This window comes from Oculina patagonica, chromosome 3 (genome assembly GCF_052425735.1).
Source record: "Oculina patagonica isolate OP01 chromosome 3, crgOcupat, whole genome shotgun sequence".
NCBI classification, from domain to species: domain Eukaryota; kingdom Metazoa; phylum Cnidaria; class Anthozoa; order Scleractinia; family Oculinidae; genus Oculina; species Oculina patagonica.
This window is the reverse complement of record NC_135760.1, coordinates 15,615,290-15,630,637: the sequence shown is the minus strand read 5'-3', so window position 1 is coordinate 15,630,637 and position 15,348 is coordinate 15,615,290. Positions and strand designations below refer to the sequence as shown.

The following is a 15,348-nucleotide window of genomic DNA, read 5'->3' as shown; positions in this document are numbered from 1 at the left end:
ACCAATCAGAGGAATTGGTGCTGTCTGGGCCAATCACGTGCTAGGACGAGTAGCGACTCGTTTCGCTGTTGGACGCGACTTTTCCTGCTCTTTTATTTCCGCTAGTGGTGGCATGCTTTCCCGCGGTTTTCTGTCGGTTACATGCTTTCTCGCACTTGCCGCCAGTTACATGCATCAGCAGGTTTTTTATCGCGCTTGACGCCGTTACATGATTTTTCTCGACATTTGATTGGTGCATTGCATTTTCGCTGCCACACCGCTTATTGGTTTTGTGATTACTTTGGGTTTGATCAGTTAAAGACAGTTGTCAAAGTTCCTGAAATATTGGTTAAACTCTGTACCTATTTACCAGTGAAACTGAAATTTTATTTTCTAATACAGGACGCTGCAGAGAGTTGTGCAAAAAGAGTTTTATTTCTATTGTTCTGCTTTAAACACCTCTTAGTTAAATTTAGACCGGTTCCACCTTATAGAATCCAATTTCGGATTGAGTCGTACTTAACCACCTTTGTCTTTTATAACCCCTATATATATATATATAACTGCGTAAAACTACCTTAAAGAATGTTGTTTGATAAATATCGTAAAAGGGGCGAAAAGCACCCAAATGAAGTGAAATTCCACTCCACTTCTTGGACTTTGTCGATCTTCCGTGCGCTCTATTGACTCATAAATAAGCTTGGTGATAATTTTTGGGAGGATTGAACGAGACTGACTCGTAATTAAAAATGTACCCGCTTGCAATTGAATTAAATCATGACTCGGTCATGAAACAAATACTTCAAAATGAACACAACAGTAATTAGACCTAATTAAGATTCCCAGCTGAAAACATGTTAAGTTGGCTATTTACACAGTGTGACCGAGATGTTGAACTCGGCCTATCGACAAACAGGAACCGAGAACAGAACGAAGACATTGCCTTTGCAATGCCTCAGCATTTAATTTATATATTTCATTTAAATAAACAAAACGAAACGCTTAACGGAGAAGCTATGTTGAAAGCTTATGAGAAAAAAAAATTCAGTTCGCTCTTTGCACGATGGGGATGGCAGAGCCCACGCCCTAAACACTCTGCCTCCTATTTTGTTTTTTATTTACAGGATTCCCCAAAAATGGCATTAGAGAACTTCTTACTGATGCGATAATGTGTTTTTCTTTTTGACCTTTTATAAAATAGTAAAACAAGTGCCTGATTTCGTGCGAATAATCAATACGAGTGAGCCGGCATGTTTTCATCACGGGTAATGGAAAGCTTTTTTCAAAAAAAAAACCTGTACAAAAATTTGTTGAAAACAGCGGCATTTTGCCCTCGCTGATTGCCTCTAAACTTGTGCAATTTTTATTTTTGCCTCTAAACTTGTGCGAAGTGCAAATCCCCAATTAGTGCCGATTTGGGCACTAGAACAATGTAGAATGAATTATGACACTTACTCAATCCAGCCCTGGTTTAACGAACTCTAATCAGTAAAGAGCGAACCTTCTCACGGTCCCGGCTATGGCCAAAAAATACGTTAACTGAACTTAAACACGTGAATAATTAACTCGATTTTACAAAGTTCCGCTTGCAACGGACATATTTTTCGTACCCAGGTGTCCCCTCTCCCACACTTGATTTGGCGCGACAATTCATGCCGACACGCAACGAACCAGCACCCCACCCAGGCCCTTGCGTGTACTTCGCACTCGCCCACGTGAGGAGGAGAGCACCTGGAGACTAGGTAATTGGGATCAATCTTGGGGAACATTGGATATAACGAAACAAGTTTTCGAAAACGAGCGAGTACGTTAAAACGGGGTTGAAATGTATGTGCATAGAGGTGCAAAATTTAAAATGCAAAATGCTTGTTCTCGATTGATTTTTTTATAGGATTTTGCTCAGTTCAGAACCTTGATATTCTTTATCTTAAATTTAAAGGACCCGCATTTGCCAAAGGTGGATATCCCAGCGTTCTGTGCGCCCCACTTGCTTCTGAGACTGATTCCAGCAGTTGGTGTATTGCCCTGTGGGTGGTTTACCATCCAGAAATGCATACTTCCACACAACGTATTCACACCACTGTACTCATGAACTAAAGAAACAGAGAGGCACTTGTTACGTAGACAGCACAGCAACGCTTTTCCTCTCATTTTCTTTCTAAGGTCTGGTTCACACGTGCGACACAAACGCAAACTCACGCGTAGAACATAAACGAAAGAAACGTGAGATACGCAGGCGCAGTTGAAGTCTTTTTCCAAGATGGCGGACAAGCCACGCTTCACTTGCTTGCGTTTGCGTTGCCCCGGTACACACGTGTGGAATGCAAACGCAAGCGCAAGAAAATGATTTTTTTCCATTTCTTGCGTCGGCGTTTGCGCTTGCGTTTGTGTTTGTGTTGGGTTACTTTACACGTATTTTTCCTTGCGTTTGTGTTTGCGTCGCACTCATGGACCTGCGTGATTCGCGAATTGACAGGCGGAATCGACCCAAGGGCATTCGATGAACGAATTTTCCTGTAGCCCAGCTCATCGCTTCCTTCCTCCAGACCCATATGAAAACAGGGCTTAAGGGTCTGAGCTAGAGCGAAATTTGCTTGACTAAACCTGAGTAAAACGAAATTCCCAATGAAAGGTAATGAAAGTACCGGAGGGGGTCAAAATCTCCCTTTTTCACCCCCTCTTGGCCTTTTCTCTTTTACATGCCTCGACATAAGGGCCTATCTATTCATGGATGGAGCCTAAAGATTGACTAAACTATTTGCGCTAAAAAAGATGTCATTACCACCGCCAACACCAAGAAATTCTGCTTTCCAAATTTCATCTTCATTGGGATCAAATTCTTCAACGCCTGGATTATAACCGGAGGCCCTGTAAACGGAAAAAACGAAAACAATTTTAATTAAAAACACTTTAACAATTGCGATGGCGAAGGAAGAAAAGAGTTTAGCTTTTAAAAATTGATCTTTTTTCTTTCAAACCTGAATGAAATGACAGACTGCTAATTAACACAAGAAACTGACCAAAAAATGGAAAGGAACTTTTATTGACAAAAAAAAAGAGTTTTGCCCATTGCAAGTCGTTTCACGCGCAATCTTTCGTACTTCCACAGCCGTACAATTGAGCCTCTAAGCCCCTATAAGTCCCAAAATTGACCAACATCAAATTTCTCCTCACAATATCAATACGTAATCAAGGGAAAAGGTTATGAGAAGTAGTAAAGGAAAACCAAAGCAACTGATATTAGGCACTTTCGACTCTTAAATGAAAATCGTTCTAAAAAGTATTTTAGTTAACGTTGTTTTTTTTAATTTGAGAGGTGTTCCCAGATATTTTCAATGGAAGCTGCTTAATATGCCCTGCTAAATGCTCACCAAGAAGGAACGCTGCCAAAAATTGCATAGCACTGCTGGGTTTCCAAAAAGATTTGCTCGAACGCGATTCGTTTCCAGGCTCCCGTTACTGAGATGACCAAGCCATCTACTGGGGCCGAGGCCTGATCAGAACAAGGAACTGAAGAGATTTGCGAGGTTTCCACAACAACTCCGTTGCCATCATCATATGTAGCCGTCATAACATTGCTTGTCTGGTTTATTACTAGTTCGCTCTTGGTAACGCTTCGCCAAGCTGAAAGAGAGTCGAGAAAGAAAATACCTTATTTACTCCAGGGACATTTGCCATTTTTCATGAAAAAAAAACCCGGAATTTAAATGGTGCAACTGTTACCAGTGAAAATTTTGGGATCAATTTAGGTTTCTGGGAAACTGCTCACCTACCCCTCCCCAAACCTAACATTAACCCTTACTTATCGCTTTGGGCAAAATGTTAGGTTTAGGGAGGGGCAGGTGAGCAGTTTCCCAGAAACCTAAATTGATCCAAATTTTGTTGTAAAAATGTAAATCCTCAGACATCTTCGTCTCTTTTAATTCCAACCGAAATGACCGGAATATCCCTGTACAACTATCAAACCAAGTTCGCCCCACGCAGGAATTTAGCAGTAACATTTGAACCGTTTCATACCTACCGCTTTTTGTGTGTGCAAATGATAAACGACTCGGACTAGCTCAAACGCTTTGAGAGGAAATTAGCTGCACTTCCGGGACCCTTTCCATGCAAATGGTAGGCTACTCGAACTAGCTGAACTGCTTTGAGAGGAATTTTGCTGTAGCACTGGGACTGTTCCGTCTCGACCGATTTTTTTCGTGCAAATTTTTTCGTTCAAATGGTAAACGCCCTAGGTAAGTGTTTTATCGACACTTGAATAAACTTATCATCATCATCATCATCATCATCATCATCATCATCATCATCATCATTATCCATGGAGAAGTATTTGCTCTTCAGAACAAGTACTTATCTCGGTCAGACTGATATCAGCTCTGAAAATTGAATGAACCCACGATATTAACCACGATGGTTGCCTCACTAGCTTCCGTGGCATTCCGTGACATTTCTGACTGGACAATAAGAAACGAAAAACCTCGTGTACGTTGAGTCAAATATGAGTCAAATAAAAACTGCAACTTATTATCTAGATACGAAAGGGAAATGGGTCATAAATGAAAATTTCAAAAATATAAGTTACACCTAATTGCAATAACGTTGTCATATTAAAACGAAAAATATAAAAAGGTAAATAGGAATTAATTAACTTAATCTTCATAACTGGTAGCATTTTTAATCATATAATAAGATAAATCGATTTTTGTGTATTTTGAGACGTTTTGAGGCCATTTTTTTCGGTGAATTTCAAATATACGCTTAGTTACAGTTGAACCTCGGTTACTCGAACTCTGAAGGGAAAAGAAAAACAGTTCGAGTTAGCGGGGTTGGGCGGGGGTGGAGTTAGGGGGGTTCGAGTTATCCGAGTTCCAGTTATCGGGGATCTACTGTAATTCCTTTTTGCCTTTTTTTTTATTTTTTTATTTTCTCTATGACAATGTTATATCAGCCAGTTCAACTTACTTCTTCCAGCAGATGTGACGCTGACATAGTGAACGTTTCCAACACGGTTACCAGGGTTACCAAATGACGGCCATTTGTAATCGGGTTGATAAGATAACTGACCATTTTGGTACCACTGTTCCATATTCCAGTTATCTAAATAGCCACGCCAGATATTCAAGGCTGAAATTTTTCCTTCAAAAGGATTAGTATTGATAACGTTTCCACTGTCATCCTGATCCCGTCCGATGACAATTTTAGTTAGCTGGACATTGGCGGATGGAAAATCATTGCTTGAAGCCGAGGAGCCAAAATCTGCATTTACAATCGCCTCCATGTAAGGTTGACTGTTACGAAAACGCACACAAAGAAAGATCCAGCTATCTTTAGGGGACGTGGAGGAAAAATGACCTGGGTGTTCGTTTCTTCTGTAGGAATAAAGCGCATTTATTAGATTATTTCTCTGGGGGTGACGGGGATTGGTTGTGGTGAAGAAAATGATGACGATGATGATGATGATGATGATGATGACGACGACGATGATGATGATGATGATGATGACGTTGTCGATGACAATGACGATGAGGATGACGACGACGATGATGATGATGATGATGATGATGAGGATGATGACGATAATTATGATGATCATGATGAAAAAACAGAAACAGTTTGGATGCAGGGGACCACGCAACGAAGAATAAAACTGCTTAACTTGTCTGCTGCCGGATCTCTTGTTTAAGAGAGTCGTACCAGACGTCACTGGTGTTAATAAAACCAGATTGATTGCAAGGCTGGTACAACGACAGGAGGGCAAGATTTATGATGATGATGATGATGATGACAATGATGACGATGATGATGATATAGAGAGAACGTTACAAATTAAAATATTCAAATGTATGTGCTTAAATAAATCAAAGATCTCTTCGAGATATCGACTTTTTTGCATGAAGTTAGTATGAGTAGAAGGTTAATCCTGGGCATTGTTGTTCGAACATATCATAGAAGAATTCAAACGTCTGGGCGCTTTGCGACTCATATACTTTGGCTTGGTTAAAAATGGTAAACTTTGACGTTTGCCTTTAATCGAAATAGTTGTTTCCTTTCGAGTTAGAAAGATTTCTACTCGTTTGCAGGGTTCCCAAAAAAGGTTAAGCACGACAGAGTTACCTTTTGTCTCGTCACGCAATCTTAACCCCACATTGAGTAAAAGTAAAAGAAGTAAATTTTCCTTTGGATATTACCAAAAGCCGCTTCTCCTCGCGTTATTCTTTACCTTACGGCTACACATGCCATTTCTAACGACTACATTTCCAGTTAAACAGTTGCTGTTTTTTTTCTAATGGCGATGCATTAACTTCTGAACAGAAGCAAACACTTTTAGCGTTTACTGCTTCCACCGGAAGTAATTTCACAACAGGCTACAAAAACACTTGTAAATATCACTTCACACCTGCATGGAATGATGTTGTAATTCTAAATTGTGCAATTCAGCAGAAATAATCAATTGTCACGAAATGAGTTCCCTTTGGTTAACTATTAGCAACGTTTTAGTGTGTGAAAGACTTGTACCAGTACAAATTTGCGTTGTTAATCGTTTTAGGTTAAATTAATATTAGCGCCTAAAGACTTGTACCAGTACAAATTGCGTTCTTAATCGTGTTAAACTTCGCTGCCTTCGAGCGCTGAACCCCTCACATTCTTAATTGGTTATGTCACGTAAGATTTGGGTACTCACGTTTTTAATTGTTATATAGCGTTTGTAAATTTGACAAGACACGTTTTTTCTTCAAGAACGGAAGTGTTGAAGCACAACTATAGAGTGACACTTTACAAGTCACGCGCTTTGATCACCCACAGCGAAAAGTATTCCTTTGAGAAATTAAAGCAGTCCCTTGAGAGTGAACAAATATGCGGTAAGAGAGGGAATTATTTGCCTTGTTAATCGTTTTAGGTTAAATTAATATTAGCGCCTAAAGACTTGTGCCTTCGAGCGCTGAACCCCTCACATTCTTAATTGGTTATGTGACGTAAGATTTGGGCTACTCACGTTTTTAATTGTTATACAGCGTTTGTAAATTTGACAAGTCACGTTTTTTCTACAAGAACGGAAGTGTTGAAGTACAACTATAGAGTGACACTTTACAAGTCACGCGCTTTGATCACCCACAGCGGAAAGTATTCCCTTGAGAAATTAAAGCAGTCCCTTGGGAGTGAACAAATATGCGGTAAGAGAGGGAATTAGTTATCCATATAGCTCGTTTTTTTGCTTGATAACAAGCAAAAAAGTCGAAAAAAGACTCCTCCTCCTCCTCCTCTTCAAATGTTATATACTGAAACACCTTACCGATCATCCCCAAATGAGAAGTAGAATCCACCCTGTCCGTCGATTTGCTCTGTAATAACTTTTTTGTTACTATTATTGTCTACCGTCATTAAACTGAAAACGGTCATATTCTGGTTCTCTGCAATACCAGGCGTATAAATCCAAGCACATGCGGTCATTGCGATAAACCAGTTAGTGCTAGAGCGTGTCACGTAATTGATTGTCTCTGTCCCTCTGAAGATAAGCTCAAAGTCGCCTAGAAGAAAAAAGAACAACAGTAAATAACAGTTACCTCAGTCGTCTTTCTTCGAGTCAATAGTACTTAGCAGAAAGTAACATTGCAACATTTACGGGGAGAATGCTCGGGGAATTGCTGCCCTGGTGGGGTGGGGTGGGGAACTCCTTGGAAGATTTATATGCGGTGATGCTGCCTGGTTCTCCTCATCGTGTGCCTTTTTCAAATTAACACATTTCATTTCCATACCCTTTTGTAGTCCTGGCCTCTAAAATTGGGCCATTTTTAGACTGTTGCTTTTTTTCATATTCTGTAAACAATTTTTTTTTCATTAATCACGGAGCGAGCCTCATTACGTGCGTTTAGTTATATTTTTAGCTTAGAAAACGAGACAAGTTTGGATCATGCCACACTAAAAGCCAGTTAATTTCAGTTCTTAACCAATGAAATCGTCTCCATATATATATATATAGAATCGCTTCATGTTTAAGGCAAGAAACCAACGTCTGTAAAAAAAATATCATTAACTTTTGAATCGTAAGTAGAAGCGTCCGTATTATGTACTGAATTGTTACGTATTCTCTTAGGGTTGTACTAGCAATCAATAAAAATATTAAAAAAGAACAGTATTGACCCTCTTATATGCGTCCTACAACAAAAAGTAGAAAGTTAAAGTCTGTGTCCGAGCCAAGTCGCCCATACAAGCAGATCTTATCCCGGTTTCCGTAGCATTAAGCGACCAGGAGTATTGCTACTCCCCCCTGGATGGGATGCTAGTCCATCGCAGGGTTACCCCTCCAGCAGTAAATTCGCTGGTCTCCATTTATACACCTGGGTGGAGAGAGTAAAAAAAGTGTCTTGCCCAAGAACACACTCTACCCTGGGCTTGTCACCTTGTCGTGGTGGTAGAGCTTGCGTGTCTCAGTGATCCCAAGAGCTATGCCGGTGGGGACTTAGTCCCTGGTGGGTTCAACGGTGCCGGATTGGTCAAGGGATAGAGACCTGACAAAGGGCAGCCCCTGGTCCTCCAGGTTGGGGGTTGGGCGTTAGGCTAATCACCTAATCTCGTAAAAAAATGAATGATTACGGAAACCTTAGGGACTGGTCAATAAGTACAGGTGGGGGTGGGTGGGCCGGAGCAGAAAGGGGGTGGGTCATCAGTTTTTGAGCCCTCGAAAAGGGGTGGGTTATGTTATTTTGATCTACACGTAGGGGGTGGGTCATCTTATTTATTCACTAACTTTTAACTGTTATAGTTCCAAGAAAAGTTGTATTCATCAGTATATAAAATTGATAAATTTCTCCATGTAAGCAGTTTAAATGAATTTCTAGCGATTTCATAAGGCCCAAATATAAAAACTTCCCGGGGGAGCATGCCCCCTGACCCCCCTAGATGCCTTGTAATCATATCATCAGTTTTACCTGACTCCCTTCAACCTGCATAGATTCACGCTGGGCTTTAGGCCTTTTAATACCAGTCAACTCTTTTCTCAAACAATTTGCAAATATGAATGATGGACAGTGGTTGTATTTTATGTTATTAATTTCTGTATAAAAATATGAACTCTTCAATAATTGATTATGAATTAATATCATATACTGATTCAGTTTTTTGCATATGTTTGTGTCTAAATTTCCCCATGGACTTTACACACAAATATGTGGAAAACTTACAAAAGGCTAGTATGAGAAGTGATAAATTCATCCTTCCTTGGTGTGTCAAGAAATGGAAAAAGACGTACATGGAACAGCAGTGTCCATCAGGGAAAATGTCTATGTAGGGAATTTCACTTTAAAAGCTAAAGTCAAATAAAAAATCTCCAACCCCTAACAGATGATAAAGAAATGATAGGTCCCTTGATTTTTTTTAGCAAAGGGGGTGGGTCATGTAATTTTCAACCCCCTGTCAGGGGTGGGTTAGTCAGTTTTGAGCCAGACGGAAGGGGTGGGTCACAAATTTTTGAGCCACCACTTTTCCAATTGCTCCGGCCCCCCCCCCCCCCCCTGATACTTATTGACCAGTCCCTTACACATTAGAGGCAATCTACCGAATCTTGGGGGCCGAGTGGCACACAACATGACGCTCCAGAGCGAAAGCCGCATGGAAACTCTGGAGCCGAGGACGCCATTAGTGCACCCAAAAACACAGTTGAGGATAGGAAACTGGAACGTAAGAACCTTGTATGCACAAGGGAAGGCAGCCCAAGCGGCGAAAGCAATGAGAGAGGCTAAGTTGCAGATAATGGGTATAAGTGAAAGCAGATGGTGTGGATCGGGAAAGTTCATTCTCACTACAGGTGAGACGATAGTGTATTCTGGCAGAGATGACGAAGTTCATCAACATGGCGTGGCCATCATGCTAAACAAAGATGCAGCAAAAGCATTGATCAACTGGACACCTATAGATGAGCGAATAATTCGAGCCAGATTCCACTCTAGGTATGTCAAGTTAACGCTGATACATGTCTATGCCCCCACTAATGACACTGATGAAGAGGTGAAAGATCATTTCTATGAGAAGCTCCAGGCAATAGTGGAAAAAACACCGAAGCACGATTTGCTGGTTATCACTGGAGATTTGAACGCAAAGGTAGGAAGCGATGTAGAAGGATACGAAAGAGTAATGGGTAAGCATGGAGTTGGAACCATGAACGACAATGGCGAGAAACTATGCGAGTTTTGCGGCATGAACGACCTAGTGATCACAGGTACGATATTTCCTCATAAGGAGATCCATAAACAAACTTGGATATCCCCTGATAGACGCACTTGCAATCAGATAGATCATGTGTTAATCAACAGGAAATTTAGAACATCAGTGCTGGACACAAGAGCCATAAGATCAGCTGATATCGCCAGTGACCACCACCTGGTTTGCACCAAACTGAGGTTAAAGCTAAAAGCAGCTCCTAAAAGACGTGGAATTAGGAGAACGAGATATGATACTCAGAAGCTGGAGAACGATGTGTGTAGGAGGCAGTTTTGTTTGGAACTAAGGAACAGGTTTGAGATATTGCAGAGGGAGGAGCTGGAAGATGACGAAACAGATCGGCCAGAAGCTGAGCTGGAGAAGGCTAACGGTATCATAGAGAAGGCTTACAATATGACAGTAAAGAAAGTTCTAGGATATAAGAAAAAGAAAGTTAAGCCATGGATCAGTAAAGAATCGTGGGACCTGATTGAGCAGAGGAAAACGATTAAACTAAAACTTGATGGAACCAGCTCCGAGAGACTGAAAGAAAAGAGGCGAGTAGAATATAAAGCCAAAGATCGAGAAGTGAAGAGGCAAATACGCAGGGACAAGAGGAATTGGACAGAAGGGATAGCAAAAGAAGCAGAGGAAGCAGCGAATATGCAACACATGAAGACTCTTTACAACTTAACTAAAACGATCTGCAACGACAAACCAAGGCAGAGCACAGTAGTCAACGACAGAAATGGTAACGCCTTAACCAGCGATGAGGATAGAAGGAAGCGGCGGAGAGAGTATTTCATGGAGATACTCAATAGGGAGGAGCCAGCCTACTCGATCAATGAAGAAGATTGTGAACAACAGGACATAGCTGACATTGACACGGGACATGTGAGCAAAGCTGAGATAAGAAGGGCAATAAAGAGTCTTAAGAATGGTAAAGCCCCTGGTGAAGATATGATAACAGCAGAACTACTGAAGGCAGACCTTGAATTTACAACCGACAGAGTGAAAGAACTTATAGACACGATCTGGAGTCTGAAAAAGGTCCCACGCAAATGGAAGAGGGGACTCATTATTAAGATACCGAAGAAAGGGAACTTAAGGGAGTGTAAGAACTGGCGGGGAGTGACTCTCCTACCAGTTGTTAGCAAGGTATTGGGAAGAATTGTGATTGATCGCATTCGCATGGGGATTGACAACAGGCTCCGTAAGGAACAGGCTGGATTTAGATCTGGTAGAGGAACGACGGAGCAAATTTTCATCCTACGCAATATATTGGAGCAAGTGAATGAATGGCAGGCAACTCTCTATATCAATTTCGTAGATTTCGAGAAGGCGTTTGACTCAGTGCACAGAAACGGCTTATGGATGATAATGAATCAGTATGGTATCCCACAGAAGATCGTCAACATAGTTAGAGCGCTGTACGATGGCTTTGAATGTGCTGTTGCGGAGAAAGAAGCAACCTCAGAATGGTTCGAACTAACGACTGGTGTCAAGCAAGGATGTACAATGTCTGGCTTTCTTTTCCTGGTCATTGTAGACTGGGTAATGAGGCATACTGTGAAAGAGGAGGGAACCGGGCTGAGGTGGAAATTTACATCAAAACTTGAGGACCTAGACTTCGCTGACGATGTAGCTTTAATTTCCTCAACCCAAAGACACATGCAGTTGAAAACAAACAGGCTAGTAGAAAATGCAGAAAGGACAGACCTTCGGGTAAATGTCGGGAAGTGCAAAGTCTTGAGAGTCAATGCAAAGAATAATGAAGCCATCACAGTGAATGGTCTGGCGTTGGAAGATGTAGAGAAGTTTATCTATCTAGGAGCCACAGTATGTAAACAAGGGGGCGGAGAAGAAGACATTAAGGCTAGGCTAGGGAAAGCGAGGGGAGCGTTTGTGAAGCTAAATCGAGTATGGAATTCCAGCAGTGTGTCGAGGAAGACGAAGATCAGGCTATACAAACCATTGGTAAAACCAGTTCTCATGTATGGTTGCGAAACATGGAAAATGAACGAAGGTGATGCTAAGAAAATCGATGTGTTTCAGAACCGATGCCTGAGGAGGATAATGAAGATTAAATGGCAAGATAAGATTAGTAATAGAGAGCTACTGGAAAGGGCTAACGTGGAGAGGTTGTATTTTACTCTGGAATTCAGTTTTTTTACTGCAATGAGTTTTATTAAACATTACATTACATTGAAGGAGATGGCGATTCATTGGACACATCCTCAGACAACAACCTGACAATGACTGTGTTACAGCCCTGACATGGACCCCAGAGGGAAGGAGAAAGAGAGGCAGGCCAAAAACAACCTGGCGGCGCACAGTAGAAAAGGAGAGGTCCAAAGCAGGGTGGCAGTCCTGGAGAGAGGTGCGCACTGCAGCGCAAGACAGGAATCGATGGAGAGCACATGTGGAGGCCCTATGCGCCAACTTGGCGCCAGGGGACAAGTGAAGTGAAGTGAAGCCCAAGAACACAACGCAGCGCCCCGGCCAGGGCTCGAACCCAGGCCGTTCTACTCGGGCTCCAGCGCGCCAACGAAAAGTTAACAAAGACAATAATGGCCTCGGCACTAAAACGAGGTTGAAAACTGAATAAAACTGGTACTCACTGAAGGGCTGATCGCATTGACTGCCTGTGAATGCATTAGCACAGCTGCATTTGAAGCCGTTGCCGTCTTCACTACAAGTTGCACCGTTTTTGCATGGGCTGGAGTCACATGCCCCCGACGGCGGTGGTGCTGGTAAATAAAAGATACTCCGATCAGCAAGAAATCACTGTTGGGATAATAATTGAAATTCAGGCTATTCCAGGCTTGAAAAATCATATCTTAATTTTCTTTATTTGTCTCAGGGGCACCCAACGAGACAATTTTACTATAGGTGTCGGTACACCGTTTTTACGTTATAAGTGTCCTTTTTGTGCGATTTAAAGCCTTATTTTTAAACGCAAAGAAAAGCATATCTTTTCGGATACGCTAGCTGAACTTTCAAACTTCAAAAAATTTTAGGCAACGAAATATTGTTAACCGTATTTACGAGCCACTGTTACTTTGTCGAAAATCGTAGCTGACTAAATGGGCTCCTGACATAGCAATTCCAATACTCACCTGGCGGAGCAGTTGTCGGGGGTTGCGTAGTCGGTGGTGCTAAAAAAAGAAAATAAAGATTTTTGGAAAGCGAACTTGGACGAATTAAGGTATTTAACGTTCATGTTACACATTTAAGGCCACAATACCAGCGCCATTACATGAACTGAGCCCTTCTTTGAAGCCAATCATAACGTGAGTTATATCCGCTCTAAACACTAGTCGCTTCTGTTGAAGGCACAAGTGTAATAACTGGTCACTATTGTAACAAAGTCACAAGTGTAATAATGTTTGGTCACAAATGTAATAAAAGTTACACGAATAGGCACAAACTTATGTTGTCAGTCATCAACGCTTTTCATCCACACAACATTTAGTAGAACAGTAGAACTGTATAAGAAAATCAAAGCTGGTGGAAATTCAACCTCGTTCCCAGGGTCTCCACCCCCCCCCCCACCCCCCGAGAGAAGGGGGGAGAGAGAACCTGGTAACGAGGTTGAATTTCCAGCAGCTTTGACCCTGGTAACGAGGTTGCTGGAAATTGGGCATCAAAGTGATACTCACACACGGCCTGATCACAATTGGTGCCTGTAAACAAAGCAGTACAGGAGTACCTGGTTGGTGCCTGTAAACAAAGCAGTACAGCGAGAGAATGGGAGAGAGAGACCCTGGTAACGAGGTTGAATTTCCAGCAGCTTTGACCCTGGGAACGAGGTTGCTGTAAAATTGGCATCAAAGTGATACTCACACACGGCCTGCTCACAATTGGTGCCTGTAAACAAAGCAGTACAGGAGCATTTATAGCGGTTTTCAGCGCTGACCTCAGTACATGCCCCACCATTTTGACATGGATTGGAGTCACACAGCCCTGGTGGCGCTGCTGTTGTTGTTGGTGGTGCTGCTGGTGTTGTTGGTGGCGCTGCTGTTGTTGTTGGTGGGGCGGCTGGTGTTGTTGTTGGTGGCGCTGTTGTTATTGGTGAGGCGTCTGCTGCTCCTATCACGATTGGCGGTATAACGGGCTAAAAGTAAGATGGAGTAGTGATGATAATGTTAAGACGCTAACATTTCTAAAATGCTAAAGCGGGCGTTACGCTAAATAACAGTTCGGGCTAAGCCTTGTTATTAGAAACTCAGTCGCATTCTATTGGAAATCCGCAAATCTGTTTGGTTCTCCCACTGTTTTCAATTAGCTGATAGAACACAATCGGGGGCGCGTTGCTCTTTAAAAAAGTTCATTTTTTCTTGATTTGTGGATTAAAAGTACACAAAGTATTGGACTGCAGTCTTTTTAGAGTTTCTACTAAAAAAATTAGACTACTCGCCCTCGTTTTCTATGAGCGATAGTCAACTTAGCTGCGCCTCGTTGACTATTATTCGCTCATAGGAAGACTCAGTACTCAGTCGTAGTCTAACTGTTAAGTAGACACAGTCCAACCTCTCCTTACGGACACCTCTCCTTACGGACACCTCCCCGGCTTTTGCAGACAGTTCACTTGGTCCGAAAGAGACCAAAATTCATATAAACTCTACCTCTGTAATACAGACGCTATTCCATGTCCCTTAACCCTTAACATGCTAAGCACGGATTATTCCGGGATTTGGAGGAATGGCCATTTTGCCACTTATGACGTCACCAATTTACACGTCAGCAGATTTTTGTGACGTGCAACTTATTGAGTTTGGATAGATCTTTCCACAGGACTGTCCATCTTCAATATTGACTGCATTCCGACAGAGCTAATCGAGAAAAACGCGATCAGTTTTTGGTGTAAAATTGGTGCTAAAACAGGCCAAAATACCCGTACTTGATCACGATCTCCTTTCCAGGGTTTTCCATTGATTCAGATAAAAAAAAGTCCAAATTTTTTCTTATGCGCTTGCGCCAAAGTAAAATATTGTACATTTTTACATGGAAATCTCATCATAATCTTCCTGCATTGTCAGAAAGTGCATTTTAAGAAGAAATTTCTACTCAGACCGAGCGGGCAGTGGTACAAAATGTAAAATCAAAATTCTTGATATGTTGCCCAAAGAAAGCCTATGGTAGGCCTAGAAACGTGGTGGGATTTTTTTCTTC

At 41.8% G+C, this 15,348-nt stretch overlaps 2 protein-coding genes across 5 annotated transcripts in view; one reads left to right on the top strand and one right to left on the bottom strand.

Moving 5' to 3' along the window:
• Positions 1-392: 392 nt before the first annotated feature.
• Positions 393-15,348, bottom strand: part of LOC144646924 (uncharacterized) — a 46,649-nt gene continuing 31,693 nt past the window's right edge. For 3 of the 4 annotated variants that reach the window (XM_078506637.1, XM_078506636.1, XM_078506635.1), the window contains exons 4-11: positions 14,020-14,290; positions 13,293-13,331; positions 12,795-12,923; positions 7,271-7,505; positions 4,942-5,348; positions 3,351-3,603; positions 2,762-2,847; positions 393-2,072 (exon numbers count right to left, since the gene is read on the bottom strand). In XM_078506637.1, coding sequence (XP_078362763.1) covers positions 1,879-2,072; positions 2,762-2,847; positions 3,351-3,603; positions 4,942-5,348; positions 7,271-7,505; positions 12,795-12,923; positions 13,293-13,331; positions 14,020-14,290 — 1,614 coding nt within the window. In that variant the 3' untranslated portion in view covers positions 393-1,878. The remainder of the gene's footprint in view (positions 2,073-2,761; positions 2,848-3,350; positions 3,604-4,941; positions 5,349-7,270; positions 7,506-12,794; positions 12,924-13,292; positions 13,332-14,019; positions 14,291-15,348) is intronic. The other variant, XM_078506638.1, reaches the window with a different exon arrangement.
• On the top strand, positions 9,540-12,426 carry LOC144645858 (uncharacterized). The gene has a single exon (XM_078505390.1). It carries the CDS (start codon positions 9,562-9,564, stop codon positions 12,424-12,426), a length of 2,865 nt encoding a protein of 954 aa, XP_078361516.1. The 5' UTR covers positions 9,540-9,561.